We start from the raw sequence: 15,975 nt of genomic DNA, 5'->3' as shown, positions 1-15,975 counted from the left end.
TTCTTTCTGTCTTAAAGTTAAATTTGTCTCTCATTTAGGTTCCTGCTCCAAGTTCTGACAATTCTCAGTATATCATTTATAAACATTTTTAGCATGGGCCAAAGGCAAAACAATTTTCTTTTCATTTCTTTCTTGGAAATGCAGAAAACATTTTAACTGAGATGACCAAGAGAAGTCTGACATCTGGCCAGGAAGCCGTCTTAGAAGAGATCAGGAATACCCTTCTCAAGAGCAGTTCACACTCCCCCCAGGTTAAAATGACTGCAAAACCACAGCCTGAAATGAGCCTATCTCTGGAGAGGCCTATTTGCATCAATAGCCTATACAGAAAATAAAGAACAATGAGGATTAAATGATTCTAACAAGCAAGTCAGAGTAGTCTACTCTTCTATTAATGAGATTGTTTTTTTGTTGAAAGTACATAAAATATTAAAAATCCGACAGCTTTTTTAGAAGAGCATTTAATTTTAAACATTAATTTGACTATTCAGTACATCTACTAACATCCTTAACAGCGTATTTTTTTAAAACGTTAGTGCCTCCCTTTGCATGTGTCTGGAGCATTCCTTCTATGTACTCCTGTACTGACAATTCAAAAGAAAACAGCTCTAAACACTATTCTCTGAACTTTCAATAATTTAATACAAGGTTTTCAGCACATTAAAGACATTGGTAAGAATTTTAAAAATTAAAAAATAGAAAGAAAGAATATTTTGGCTACAATTACAACTTGCGCTGCAAAACTGCAAATTATAATACAGCATCAATCTCATGCTTTGCAGAAAGCTCTGCAATACGCATTTGCACTGCCCACAAGCTTGCTTGCTTTAACAATGACATGAAAATGCTGCTTATATTATGACCATGTAGGTAGTGTTTGATGTCTGTGATCTACACATTGACACAGATGGATGGATGCAGTACACAAGCTTTAGATAACTAGCGGCAAACGTTCTCCTCTCAAATATTACCATGTGCTCTATTCCATAGGCTAAAGCTTTAAAGCAGTACTACAGGTTATGCAGATTTGTTAGTGCAAACATGCCCTGTTTACAAGCTGTAAGTGCAAATCACTTACATTGCTGATAGATTTATGCAAAGCTTCACCAAGACAGTGCCGCTATGAAGAAAAGATCACAGGAATAAAGGGAAACATTCAGAAATCAACTAAGTAAAAGAAAAAGGGATAAGGAAGGGAGAGTAAAACATAGAACATTAATTATAATTTGATCAGGGAAAAATAAGTTGAAAACTATCTGGAAAAAATATGAATACGTTGCTTTGACTTAGTATCTAAACTACTGAAAACAGAAAAAATTATGCCTTTTCCTGTGTTATGTTTTGAATGCAGAGAATAGCATAACCTCTTCAACATAATGTTACTATATACTCGTACATTACGCAGCAGAACACTTTTGAAATTTTCCAACTGTTTTTGCTTCTTCTTTATGGCAAATAATTTTGGAAAGAAATCATTCAGTACACCAGTTTGCATTACCATTAGAAAAGATGCTACGTAAGGACTCATCAACAGTCAGCTGTGTCTCTGAAATATCACAAGCGTATTAAACACATAATATTAAAGAACAAATTTCACTGCAAAAGGGCAGAAAATGAGTTTAGTCTGTAATGAAAACATATTTATATTAAAATATTTCTTTTTTCTTAAAATTCAGAACGAGATGGGTACATAAAACTCTTCCTGAAAGTCTTTAGAAAAAAAACGATTTACTGTACCACTTGTGCTAGTGCTGATTGCTAATGAAAAGCAAAAAATAAAAACATATTGCCAAGTAAATATTCCATTTCAAATATATTGTTCATATAAGTCATATACATCATTCATATATATGTATGTAAAAACGCCTGTGTGTTTTTATTTATATATATGTATGAATGGTGTAGATAGGTACACAGACACACACGCAACGGTCATCTGAAATGAACTAAGAGCAATTTCAAATCCAGCATGACCAAGTTCCCCTTTTGGTATGGGTCAGTCAAGACAACGGCTTTCTCCAGGACACAGCAGGTATTTTGACACCAGCTTGGAAGCCTATCATTGGGAACTTTTAGATAATACTTTGTCAAAATACAAGAAGAAGAAATTATTACTCATTCTCCTAGACCTACAAAAAGGCACAACATAAAAACACATTATTGTGGAATATACAAAATTATCTTCTTAAAATTGTAAGAGTTACAAGCAACAATTTTCTATTTGAGGGCGTAACACTAGGAGGCATCATACTCCAGTGGATAAGACAACAGCTCCGATTTCAACACCCGATTTTGACAGTGCCAATCTGAACAAATCCATCCATTTTTAATGTGCTTCCTTTCCCATCGGTCTGGCTTCTTTAGGGAGGCAGCTGTTAAGGGCAGGAATGAGCTCTTGCTAGATAAATGTTCGGGACTTAAGTTTGACAGACATATCTGCTACGCACCACTGTAGCACAACTAAGAAATATTTGGATTTGACACCTGAAGCAGAAAGGTTAGCAGTGCTCTATACTGAAAAGAAATTCCAAATAAAAATACTTTTGGGAAGCTATATTCTGAGGTCTACCCTATTAAAAGGCCATTTAAGAAAGTGAGAGTTGTCCCCTGCTGTTTGCAGAATAACAGATTCCTTTCACCAAGAATGAAACTGATGTTACAACTGAAAGTACTAAGATGAGCTAACCATTTTAATACATGTGATTTCACCAAATTTAAAAGTTTTCCAGAGATCTGGAAAACAGATGGAATTAAAATGAACTTTTGGTGAAGGTTCTGCACTAAAACTCTCCAGTTCAGTTCAGTACTTAGATTTGTCACAGATTTCTTGGGCTACCTCACTCAAAGCAATCTTCCTGCAACCCACAGTTCCTAATTGTGAAATGAGAACAGTAATTATCTTGTGCAAAAAAAATAACTATTAAATGCTCAGATCTTATTAGCAAAAAGAAAACCATGCATGGTCAAAAAAAAGTTATTTTTCAATAAAGTTAAACTTACATATTTGACATTTCTGTGTGTTCTAAAAAGACACACAGCAATGCTGAATGTACAGTAAATACAGCTTACCGATTTTTAACAGAACTTGAAATACACAAGTACTTTATAAATCTGGAAGTCTAAGTATCATATCACTATTCAAAAACATTTAATTATAGGACAGTTAGCTAAACATCAGTCCTGGAAAAAAGACTGGAAAAAATTATTTAAGAGTCAATCAAGAAAATCTTCAAGTGTGAAAATAAGATGATTTTCAGTCAACATAACGCTAGAATAAAGAAATAAATAAAACCTGACTTCTTGCTTTGACAACCCAACAAACTTGGGCAATAAATGCTCCTGTACAGAAATAATACTTAAGATGACTTTTTAATGGTATCAATTTATTGTCACATGAGATTTTGATCAAAATGTGTGCTTATACAATATTACTGAAGGATACTTTAAAAGATTAAAACCAACTTACGTTATCTAAAAAACAGCTAGTGGTGAATCATCACTGAAATCAAACAGGTATTCACTATGATTAATACTAAACCTCACCACAATTTATTATTTTCATCCTTTATTAGACAGTAAACAATTTCCATAAAATACATGGTAGAATAGTAAATTAGAATCGTATCGGCTAGTCAATTGGTATGAGGGCTGATTCCAGCAACATATATAGCAATATAGTCAGATGCAGCTCCATACTGAAAAGTATGCAGGACACATTCAGAATGGAGAACTCCAAAAATTAGTCTGGTTGAAGTATTATTAACAAACTCCATAAAACCTCAAAACATCCTTACGACTACTTCCTCAGCAAGATCCATGATCTGGGGAAAAAGCGATGAGAACCAAAAAGAATGCAGGCATAATTATTATTCTCTGTATTTCTATGACAGGGAAAAGTGATGAGAAAAAACAGGGATAACGTGGGTTTAACTATCACTGTATTTCTACAGGTTGTAATTCAAGATTATTGGTTTGTGATATTACTGTGGTATGAGAAATCCTTGTTCAGTTCTCTTTGAGATCAGGCTTTGCAGATACAGGATGTATAGATGAATTATTTAATTTCTTGGAAGTACAGGAACTTCTGAAAACACGACTTTTTTCGGTATGCATGTATTAGCTATCCTGCTTTTACTTGATTTTGTTGTCTCATTTTTCAGTAGAAGTATTGTCTTCTCCACGATTAGCATATGCACAGATAAGCCTCAGATGTAACCCAAGAGAACTTCCTCGTGACCCAGAGGAACAGCAAAGAGGTTGCTGCACCTTTAGAGCCCACTGACCATCATGGGCTACGCAGGAGGACTGAAAGACCTTGCACGCAATGCATGGGGAAAGATTTGTATTCCCACCTCTATTTCAATGTCTGTCCTAAAAGAGCTGAGTCTTTCATTTAGTTGGGCCAATTTGTGTTGTAGTAAAGCACAGATTTAGAGATGCGAAACTCTTCAAGCTTTGGGTTTGCTTACTGTAATCACAGAATCATAGGTTGGAAAAGACCTCAAAGATCATCCAGTCCAACTGTCCACCCAACAACATCATTTGTACTAAACCATATCCTGAAATGCCACATCTACACACTTTTTAAACACCTCCAGGGATAGGGACTCAATCACCTTCCTGGGCAGCCTGTTCCAATGTCTAACCACCCTTTCAGTAAAGAAATTTTTCTTAACATCTAATCTAAACCTCCTCTGACGCAACTTGAGGCCATTGCCTCTTGCCCTATCACTAGTTACCTGGGAGACCAACACCTGCCTCACTACAACCTCCTTTCAGGTAGCTGTAGAGAGCAATAAAGTCCTCCCCTCAGCCTCCTCTTCTCCAGACTAAACAATCCCAGCTCCCTCAGCCGCTCCTCATAAAACTTGTTCTCTAGACCCCTCACCAGCCTCACTGCCCTTCTCTGGACACACTCCAGCAACTCAGTGTCCTTCTTGTAGTGAGGAGCCCAAAACTGAACACAGTACTCGAGGTGCGGCCTCACCAGTGCCGAGTACAGGGGCACGGTCACCTCCCTACTCCTGCTGGCCACACTATTCCTGACACAAGCCAGGATGCCGTTGGCCTTCTTGGCCACCTGGGCACACTGCTGGCTCATGTTCAGCTGGCTGTTGACCAGCACCCCACCGTCCTTTTCCACCGGGAAGATTTCCAGCCACTCCTCCCCCGACCTGTAGCGTTGCATGGGGTGGTTGTGACCCAAGTGCAGCACCTGACGTTTGGCCTTGTTGAACCTCATACAGTTGACCTCAGCCCATCGATCCAGTCTAATGAACAGTTGCTCATGTTCCCATAATGACGACTGTCACAGGGGCCAATTTTCCTCAAGAAGGGAATTTACTGCACCACTGGCGTCTTCACATTTTCATTCAGTTGCATTTCAACCAGATTACAGAGGCTTGACACTGAATTTCAGCATCAGTCTTCATGTCACCTGAAGATCGGTTATGTAACACTTTTTCTCATTGATATTTCAATGTCAAATTGTGTGAAGACCTGACTTTGGTATACAGTTTACTGAATTTTCAAAATACTTCTGGCAACAGGAGTTCTTGTGTAATACCCGAGACCCTAATGGGGGAAGGCGCAACTTCATCTGTTGTATCAAAGGAGATCTAGATTGCTACGCAGTCTTTGCCTCATTTTAAGGATGACCTCCAACAGATGCTGCTAACCTTTCTGAAGAAGAAAACCTATGTGCATCCATCAGATGTTACTAAAAGAAACTAGTTTCCGAGATGCCTACTGAAGAAGCAGAAGAGACCTTTGACAAAAGTCCATTTTACCCAGCCAACCCCAAAACTCTCCCTCAGGATAGGTTATTGGTTTGAAGAGAAAGACTGATGTGTCAGCAGATGTGCCATCTCTAGCTGCGCAGTGCTTGCATAACAGGGGACTCTGCAGAGATTTGGAAAGCAGCTGTTTCCCACGACAACGTTTTGCACTGGACTTGAGGCTTGTGACGTGTTGGGAATGGAAGAGCGGCAAAGTTTGCACTCTCCGACTGTTAAGAAAAAGCAGCATTTGGAGCCCCTTTACTCTCTCAAAACCCAGCAGTTATCTACTGAAGAAAATGAAGTATACATAAAGCATTCTGAAATGTATAACTACCTCTGGGATGTAATTGGTCTTGATTTCCCCCTGTTTTCGTAGCAACCCTGAGTGAAGGTGGTGCTGTGTCCAGGCTATCACAAGGTGGGGTACTTACCCTGTTGCTTTAAAATGATGGAGCTCTTCTCTTTTCCACTTGTAGGAGTCTATCAGACTGCTAGGCAAAACGCCTAGGTATTTTGACTTATTTTTACCTGTTTGGATTCTGGATTAAATGGATTTTGGATTAATCTGACAAACTGCAAGTTCAATGATCAGGGGAAAAAGAGGATCATTTGAACCTCCTGATAATTTTTGAAGTTTTTGGCATGGTACTAGAGCTTCATTTAACTTATCTGTCATAATGCCGTCAGGATTTTAAAGATTATATATGCATCTTGACTAATCTTCCCTGGAGCACAGACCTATCTGTCAAGAAGCACCCTTAATCTAGAATTTCATTCATCTGCTGAATCTCAAACAAATTTTGCCCCAACTAATAAGTTCTCTCTCATTCCTCCCAGGGTCCACTGTTTTCATTGGGTTTGAACCTATGCAAAAGGTACTTGAGCAACTTTCTTCCTGAGCAAAGAGGCTGAGGGTAATGGTTTAAAACGATATTCTTGCCAGAGTCTTTATCTTGCATTTAAGGGAAAAACACATACAGAGATAGGATTAAAATTTATTTGGGGAATGCTATTACTGATGGATTTGTCTTAGATTTCTATTCTGTGATTCTGTGATTCTGTAATTTACCAGTATTGAAAGTGTAAAATTCACTCCAAATATCAAATTAAATTATTTTCTGACTCATGCATCATTAATTGCAAACTGTACTAAGAATTTAATGTTCTTTTCATCCACTGACTGGTAGAATTAAGAAGTCTTTCAGACTTCTCCAGATTTACTAACTCAAACACTGCCAAACAAAAACAGTTGTATTAAATTCCAATTAGAAGTTTATGATCAGATAGGTCAGTTTCTTTGGATATGAAGATATTGTAATTTCAGACATCAGTCTAGACATATTTTTAAATTTAATTAAACACGCCACCAAGAGGGGAAAAAAATTCAATGAAGAAGAAACTAAAAGATAGATGAAGTAGTCCAGTAACACATTTATTCTTTAACAGAGCAAAGCCAACATTCGTTAGTATTCCTACTGTATCCCAATGAAAATACTTCGAAAACTTGGATTTGTTCTGTTGCTTTTGTTTGCCTGTATTGTCGAGTAGCTCTTAATTGTAAATGATCTTTAATGAATTTCCTCTGTTACATTCAGAATCTTTTAAACAAAGAGTAAAAAAATGAAGAAATTTTCTGAAATTTTCTGAAAACTACGATTTGAATAATGTCTACATCAGAAGAAAATATTTGTATTTTGATATAAATCAAAGTTCCTCATATTTACTTTGACAGTTAAAAAGGAACAAGCTATCATAGAAACAAACTCTGAATAGGAAACTTCTACAATTTTTTCGAAAAAGGAGAGAATCTTTGTAGCAGGAAAAATAAACAACAGCTACCAAATCATATGCAATATGCTTTTGTCCATCCTCACTGTACTACTGCTAGTATTTTCATGAATAGAAGATGCTATCCTCGTATGAAAAGTTGACAAAGTTAGAAAGAATGTCACACTAATGCTTGGTCAAGTAATAGTATGAAGCTACACAGGAATGGAAAAAATGCTGACATTTATTTTACTGGAATACATGTTTCACTGAAAAGTAAGGAAGATGGGAGAAGCAGTATTTTCTCAAATATAGAAAAGGCCATCCACAATCAGAATACTTGATTCAGTTTACAGAACGAAACACTTATCAAAAGAAGAAAGAAATAGTAAGAATACAGGTCTTAACCTGTACATTTCAGTGCCCAGAATTGAAGGTTGTGCAATACGGAGAGGCAGAAGAGAGAACACGCTCATGTTTTAAAAAAGAAAATTCCTGCTTTTTTCCTGCCTTCTCAGCAGTAAAATGTTTTTAAGAAAAGCGTTAAAAGCCCATTACACAGCTAAGAGAAATGGAAAAGAGCTAGCACATCTGAATTCACTACATATTTCATGAAGAAACTCTCCCATGGATTGATGTCAAAGTACTTAGTACAATTTACAGGAAAAACTTTCTTTTTAGGTCTTCTAGAACCATTTCTTGTATCAGAGATACGAACTACACACTTGGTCTCTAGACACTGATCTAACTAATCTAGCAACCACATTTAACTGTAGATGGAAAGTGATGCTTTGCAACTGGCAAGAATGTGTCTAAGCTCTTCATCAGCTGAATAGCATTTTCTTTCAAGAGAATTCTTTTACTGGCAACAAAGATACAGTGTTAGAATAACAATAATCCTACATGCATTCTACGAGGAACCACTTAGCATTACCGGCATAAAAGCAAAACTACTACTTTGCTTTATGCAAGAGCTAGATCTCACCTATCAAATGTGCAACAACTAGCAGAAGGCAGAAGTTTGTGGATTAGTGTAACATAATTCAGAAAAACAAACCAGCATAGTACTCTTTAGGGGCATAAATTTTTTTGATTGAACCTTTTTTGTTGTATTTTTTTAAAAGTTCTTGCCATTTGTAGCTGTGTCTCTTCATTTAATTTTTCCAGCACCAGTCAGCAGCAATCCAAGATGGGCATACTCTATGTTGTATTTTTCTACAGTTTAAGTAATTATTCTGTGCCACTTGTCTCTATTCATTTAAACCTGTTTTTTCAACACTTTGCTTGCATAACCGTTCCTGCACTTCAAGTTAGGCGCTACATTTTTTTGTAGCTTGTTTTTAAATCAAATCTGAGATGCATCAGTACATATTAGAAAATTATGTACCCGTATTAATAAGCATTTCATTTCCAAGTTCAACCTTTCTGCACAGCATTTATACAACTAAATGGTGAGGCTCTAGACGCTTTCTCAACTTAAAGAGCACGTGTAGACCACATTTTCTGTCAAGTTAGGAGTTCACAGGTGATTTACCAGAGAACTCAGTCTTGTATTATTTTGATAAATCATTGTATAGTACTGCTAGTATAGACCAGACCAATACTTCAGGTGTAAAAATCTGAAATGCAGAAAGAGAAATTGGATCTCGGCTCTCTTCCTATTTTTTTTACAAAGACTTCATGCCTTTCAAATGGGTTTTAAATGCATCTTCCCACCAATGAAGACTGGGGCTGGGTGTAACAAATACACAATTTTACACCCCCACTGCAGTATCTCAGGCCGTTCTAGTTCAGTGTAGTTAAAAGATGACAGGTATGAACAGATATCCTTTTGATGGACTGAAATTTTAATTCTTCCTAATGCTGTTAACTTTTATGTGTGTGTGTGTGTGTGCGTGCGCGTGTAACAGCTGAAGAATCTCACTTTTGTCACTGTCTCCAGTCGTTTAAACTAAACTGCAAACCCTCTGTGGCAGCAACGAATGCCAGTGGCATACTGAGCTGGTGGCAGCAACAAACAGTAGTTTGACGGAAGGGATCAGTCCCGTTGACTTGGTACTTGTTGCACACCAACCAGAGGGCACATTCTGTCTCCTCCTCCAGTTCATTCAGCTTTGGTTGCCCCAGTACAAGACAAATGTTGATAAACTTGAACATGTTCAGTGGAGAACTACCACCAAGATTGCTGGGACTGGAACACACATCCTTCAGAGGGAACTCAGTTTGTTCAGTCTAAAGAAGAGAAAGTTTTGTGGGACTTAATAACTTTCAAGTACCTATGAGGTGGTTACAGAGAAACTGGACCCAGCCTTGTTACAGTGGTGCACAATACGACAATGAGAGACAATAATCATAAAATTAAACAGAGGAGTTTCTGTCCAAATATACAGAAAAAAAATCAGAATGAGGATAATTCAGCATTAGAAGAGAGATATTCAGAGAGGCTGTGGAATCTTCAGCCCTGGAGATTATTCAAGATCTGACTGGACAAAGCCCTAAGGAACTTGGTTCAAATTCAGCGTTGACTGATTTGAGCAAGAGGTTGCACGAGATGACCTCCTGACGTCTTTTCCAACCTATGTAAGTCCATGATTCTACAATTCAGGTCAGTACAACTCAGAGTCTACCCTCTGTGTACTGCAATCAGGAGGAACTTACTACAGACCCGTTTCTCTATGGCTTAAGTTACCCATCTTGCAAGCTATGGTCTGGAATTCTCTCTCCTCCAGGTGTAATGGATAAAATGTAGAGTCTTACAGAGGGAAAGCTTAATTCCCTGCCACAAACAATAACCTTTCAGTCTTTATGAAATACCTATCCAACTCAAACACTGGTATGGAAAAGCAAAGCTGGATTATAAGAAAAAAAAAAAGTGAAGACTCCTATGGTTTAGTTTCTGTTAGTCCTCTGAACACACACGCTGTTATGAAATTGTGTGTACAGTAAAAGGAACAAAGATAAAAGGCCCAACCATTTTGCATATGCAGACCACTTCCTATGTCTGCAAATTCTCCAGTAAAACTCTCCTTGTTACAGTTAGCTTTCCGATCCCAAAATTTCTTCCATATACAGAAAAAAATTGTTCATTTGCAACATACTGATTTTCCATTCTGAAACCGTGGGTTAGCTTCATTATGGTATTCTTAAATGGTAAACATAAGTGATGTATTTTAGAAGTATCTTAAAACTACAGGGAGTTCAACATATCCCTCTCAAATTGTACTTTCCTAGAGAAAATGCTATTTATAGGGAGAAGACAGTAAATGAAGCTTGGGTAAAGCCAGTAAATGAAACTTAAAATCAAATGACTCCAAGTCTTATTACATTCATGTTGTAAAAAGTAACAGACCATGAACTCTGAAAACCTCCCGCTTTTATGAGCCTAAGCCACAAGATTTTACAAGCTTAAACCTCCTTGTCAGCAAAATACATTGGTATGTATTCCTATAATAAGCTGCATAATCAAGTGCATATTCAGTTATTAGACTTCTCAAATTAGACAGCAAATTAAAAGGTATCCCACAAACACCCTGAAATTGCAGTTATTTAATGACTTGCAAAATCTGTTTCTCTTACTTTAAAAGTATTTGTTCATTATCAGCTATTCTTTCAAACTGTAGTCAATAAACTTAGTTCTCTAGCATTTATGGTTTGGAAAAAGTACAAAGCAAGTATTTTCTGTGAATTATGCGGCATAACTCAGTTTATAAATGAGTTGCAATTAAAAACTCAGTATTTAGAAAAAAATCCTAAAATAATGGTCAAAATTACTTAAGACATAGCTGTAATAAACGTGTTCTAGAAAGTGAGGGACAATATGACTTTTCAGTCATTTGTACAGTGTCATTACTGTAAAGGGAAGGGATATCTCCGAATCCAAACAACTATAATTGGTAAATAGTTACAATAGGGTAGGTGGACAGAGAATAATTAAAAACCCAATATCTTACTGTGAAGAGGTGAGACTGTCAACGCCCTCCCAGTCCCCCCAAAAAACCCTGTAAAAGGATATGCACGTAATTTTAAGGCCTCTTCAAATATTACTCAAAAAGTTCAATAATGATTAGGTTTAAAAAGCATTATACTAACAAATTCATTTCAAAGATAGATGTCGCAACCAATTTCATGCAGTTAATTGGTAGCAATTTACCATGAGTAACTAGATTGTAATGGACTTCCAGTTCTCAAAGACACCATAGTTACCTGGTCTAAAAGATCTTCAACTTTTTTTTGCCATCCATCCCTTGCTGCATTTTTTTCACGTTCTTTCAGCTGCAGCAGCTGAGTCATGGCTGCCTTCTTATCCTCTTCATGCTGAAGCCTCAGCTCTTCACGAAGCTTATTGCATTCCTGTCTAAAAGCAAGGGTCATATAACTCAAATGCAGTGGACCTTGTGCAAGAAATGAGAAATAAATAAGAACTCAGTAATAATTGGAAAAGCTTAGATAGCAACAAAAACCTCTGGTCTACATTTCAATTGCTATTACATCTGTATGTAATGCATACTTCATTTCTTATTTAAGGAATGATAAAAAAAAAATAATACTTGCCGAAGATTTTCTGTCCATTTTATTTCCAAGTCACGAGCCATTCTGTCAACTTTGAACTTTTCCTCTTCTCTCATGGCAGCAATCATTGCCTCATGCTGTTGTCTCTCCTGATCTAGTTCACCCTGCAAACACAAACTTCACAATAGAGACTGATCAGCAGCAAAAAAGTATTTCAAACCTTAAACGAATGCATTTATAACAAAAATGTCATTTATAATTGGTGCATAAAACTTGAACTATAACTTTTTCAGTGTGTAACTCCTAATTACACACAATTAATGTCTGTACATCTGCTCATATTTCTTACTTTTGGAACAAAATTCTGCATTCCTATAAAAAGCAATTTTCAAATAAGTTATTCTGGAATTAATCTTGCCAAATACTGTTACATTGAACCACAGAATAATTTATGTTGGAAAGAACCTCAAAATGTCATCAAGTCCTGCTCAGTGCAGGACTAACTGCTGAATTAGAGCAGGTTGCTTAGGTTCTTGTCAAGCATGCTTTGGACTTTTTTTTTTTTTAACTCAGCAAATATTCATTATTTGAATTTCAAATCTTGAACTATCTGGATTTGATACAAAGTTTATGTATCTTCTTTCTGCTTCTTGACTGGACTAACGTGGTAGAAACAGGCTTTCAGTCTGAACACAGAAAAAACTTTAGAATTCATATCAATTTCTGTTTGAATTTTACCATGCTAGAATAGCATTAGGTACTACCTAGAATTCATACTTACATTAATGTTTTTCGGCAGTGCTTGCTTCATTCATGAGAAGTGAATATGGTTGTCTAATGTCTAAATTTTAATCAAGACTTTTTAAAGTGAGGATTTTTCTGTAGGAGTTTGTCATTTGTGTATTTTAAAATCTGTTAAGATAAATGTTATTGCCAGGAACCTGCTATGTATGAATATTAAAGTGTTATAACAGGGGAAGAGAGAGGAATGCAGTAGTTCATATGGACCCTTAGACAAATTATAAAAAATACAGAGATAGTTATAAACTGAAATAGGATACACATCTAATGACCATAGCTGAAAGAAATTAAAAAATTAAAAAAAAACCCCAATATCCTGTTTCAGACTTTTTTTTAATACAGTAACATCAGTATGAAAACAGATTCAGGGAAAAGTTTTCTTAGTATTTGCTGCTCTACTTCAAATATTGCAGTGATCTTGTAAAAGTGCATTGTTTACTGAGGAAAGAAAAAGGAAAGGTTATACTTAGTACTAAAGTCAATGAGCTATTGACCAAAAAAAAAACCCACCATGCCCAAACCAACTCATCCTAGTTTTTCATTTTTTTTTCCTCTCTGCTTAGAATAAAACCAGAAATCTATCTTAATGAAGCCACATGAAGCTTCTTCAATCACATGTACACTATGATGCTTATTGCTGTCTTAAAAACAAACCCCAAATCACTGTGACAGTACTTTGCACAATTTTTTCTCCAACATCATGGTTACCTCAACACTATACAATGAATCTGTGGTCTCTCGCAGTCTTGCTCTAGTTAATTCTAGTTCTTTCTGGAGTATTTCCTGAGCTTCTTGAAGACTGGAGATATGTCCTTCTGCAGTACCAAGGCCTTGTTCACTTTTTCGTACTAGGTCTTGCAGACGACACACCTATGACATAAAAAAACCCACCAAACTTCTAATTTACATAATTATTACTAATGGCAGACAAATCATCCTGGCTTCATTTTCTTCCAGTGATTTCTAATTCCAACCTAGACAAATTTTTGTTTGCACAGCCTGTTCTCCTTTAATATCACTTAATGTTTCTGTATTAAAAAACAAATTCCTGTAACATTATAAAAATCAAAGATTAGATTAAAGCATTTTTACAAGAAAAAAAATCCAAACGATATTTGAGGCATTTTGCAAGGAAAGAGATTACCTTCTGAAATTACCTGTAATTTTACTGTAAGAAAACATGTTTTATGCAAATTAAAATAATGAGAGTAGCTATATCACAATACATAAACTCTAATGTAATGGATAAACTAACTTGTGCTAGGGTATATGTTTCTGTCTTCATATTGCTACCTACAGAATACCACTTACAGGGCTTACGTCTAGGCTACTAATGACAAAGCAATGCTGGAGGCTGTTTAATATGGTCCTTAGTAATACCCTTAGAATAGTCCTTAGACTATTCTGTCAAGAGACAGAAGCAAAGAATCTTTCTAGAAGGTCTTGGCTGATCAGTGGTGAAAGGAAGGGGATCTAGAATGTAAACAGCCAGCCTCATCTTGAGATTCACATGTGAAAAAGTTTGTCTCTTGACTTAACCTGAGCCCTCAAAAAAATCTCTGACAAGTATTTAAGATTGCACTGTTCTTAAATAGCTTAGTACTAGGAGCAAGCCTAATGAGGCCTGAATCTTCCTCATCCTTTAGCTAAGACAATTGCTATCAAGAAGTCTGTCAAAAAGAAGAGAGGATGGCATCGGTTCAAAACCAGTTTTCTCAGCAGGGAAGCTACAACTAAGCTAATGCCCACAGAAAGCAATAAATATATACGCCTACTGTTAAATGAAGTCCATAACTTAAAACAAAGTGAACAAAAAAAGAAGCAGCATTAGAAATGTAAGAGCTAAGCTACAGATGTGCCAGAGTTTTCACAGGGAAGTTTCTTCCAGGTCAGTGAAGACATTGAGAAACTGTTGTCAGTTGTCAATAGAGATCTAAGAGTAGGCTGTGGTTGCAAGCAAAGCACTTGTCTCGTGTGCTTAAGCTAAACATAGTCATAAAATAAAACGTACTGCCTCTGTACTACACAGACTGGATTTACAGACCACCCCAAATTTACTGCCCATACACTTCCTCTCATTCTGTCAATATGCAGAATACAGTGTATTACCTTTACCCTGGCATAAGAATGTATATAAGCTCAATCACTAAATAGCAGCTGGCCCTAATTCCTTATTTTAGTTTATGTTAGAGTTCTCTTTTCCTTAGCTATGCCTCTGTTTTCTTAATTCAGTCTGCTGATGGATTTTTCCAAGCCTGAACTTGATAGCAGTTAGATAATGAAAACTCATTCTTAAAACATTTGAAGTTATTTCCTTGACAGAAGGAGCACGTTTATTACTCATGTACCCACATGAAGTCATAAAGGAGTAACTAAATTAAAGACTAGAGTGTTGAATGACTATAGAACAACAATAGTGCTCTCCTCAGATCTAATCCATCACTAAAGAAAGTTAACATACAACAGAGGTATTAAAGCTAAGAATAAATAACAAAACTTTCTGTAATTCTGAATGAAAAATAAACCGGTGTATGATTTCGTTAACATATATAACAAATACATCATATGTTCATCAATTTGATTGTAGGTAAGCATACTGTTAAGAGAGCAAGACCAGTTCCAGCTTCAACGTGCACCTTCTCCAAGGTCTTCAGTATCAGCAGAGGCACTCACAACTATCAAACAGGAGACTGTATTTCCTTCTAACAGGTACTCACCACTGACTGACCAGCAGTGATGCTGAGCTCTAATGATGGTAGGTCCAACTACTCTGGTAGCATATACTCTCTGTTGTGTGTGTATATACACACGCGCGCACACACACACATTGGGTAGGTACTACTCTGAAAGTATATATTAATATATTGAAACTACCAATGGAATATATTATATATTAAAGTATATATTCAGAATATATATTATTCAATACATTCAGATGCATATTAATATAGTAATGTATGGATATATTAATAATATAGCAATATATTAGCATAATATATACTTTAATATAATAATAATATATAATTTCAGAAGAGCAATCTTTCCTATTTATTAAAAACAAGCGGTTTTGTTCTAAAGTGAGTTTAACATTTGTGCAAGTTGCAAACCACCAGAATCA

General features: G+C 36.2%; 1 protein-coding gene across 1 annotated transcript in view; it reads right to left on the bottom strand.

Moving 5' to 3' along the window:
• The window catches only part of FAM184A (family with sequence similarity 184 member A), a 74,522-nt gene that overhangs the window by 20,282 nt on the left and 38,265 nt on the right, over nucleotides 1-15,975 (bottom strand). The window contains exons 7-9 of the mRNA XM_075414152.1: nucleotides 13,566-13,727; nucleotides 12,095-12,220; nucleotides 11,751-11,897 (exon numbers count right to left, since the gene is read on the bottom strand). Of these exons, the coding sequence (XP_075270267.1) occupies nucleotides 11,751-11,897; nucleotides 12,095-12,220; nucleotides 13,566-13,727 (435 nt within the window). The remainder of the gene's footprint in view (nucleotides 1-11,750; nucleotides 11,898-12,094; nucleotides 12,221-13,565; nucleotides 13,728-15,975) is intronic.

Source organism: Opisthocomus hoazin, chromosome 2, assembly GCF_030867145.1.
Source record: "Opisthocomus hoazin isolate bOpiHoa1 chromosome 2, bOpiHoa1.hap1, whole genome shotgun sequence".
NCBI classification, from domain to species: Eukaryota; Metazoa; Chordata; class Aves; order Opisthocomiformes; family Opisthocomidae; genus Opisthocomus; species Opisthocomus hoazin.
This window is presented reverse-complemented; position numbering and strand designations above follow the sequence as displayed.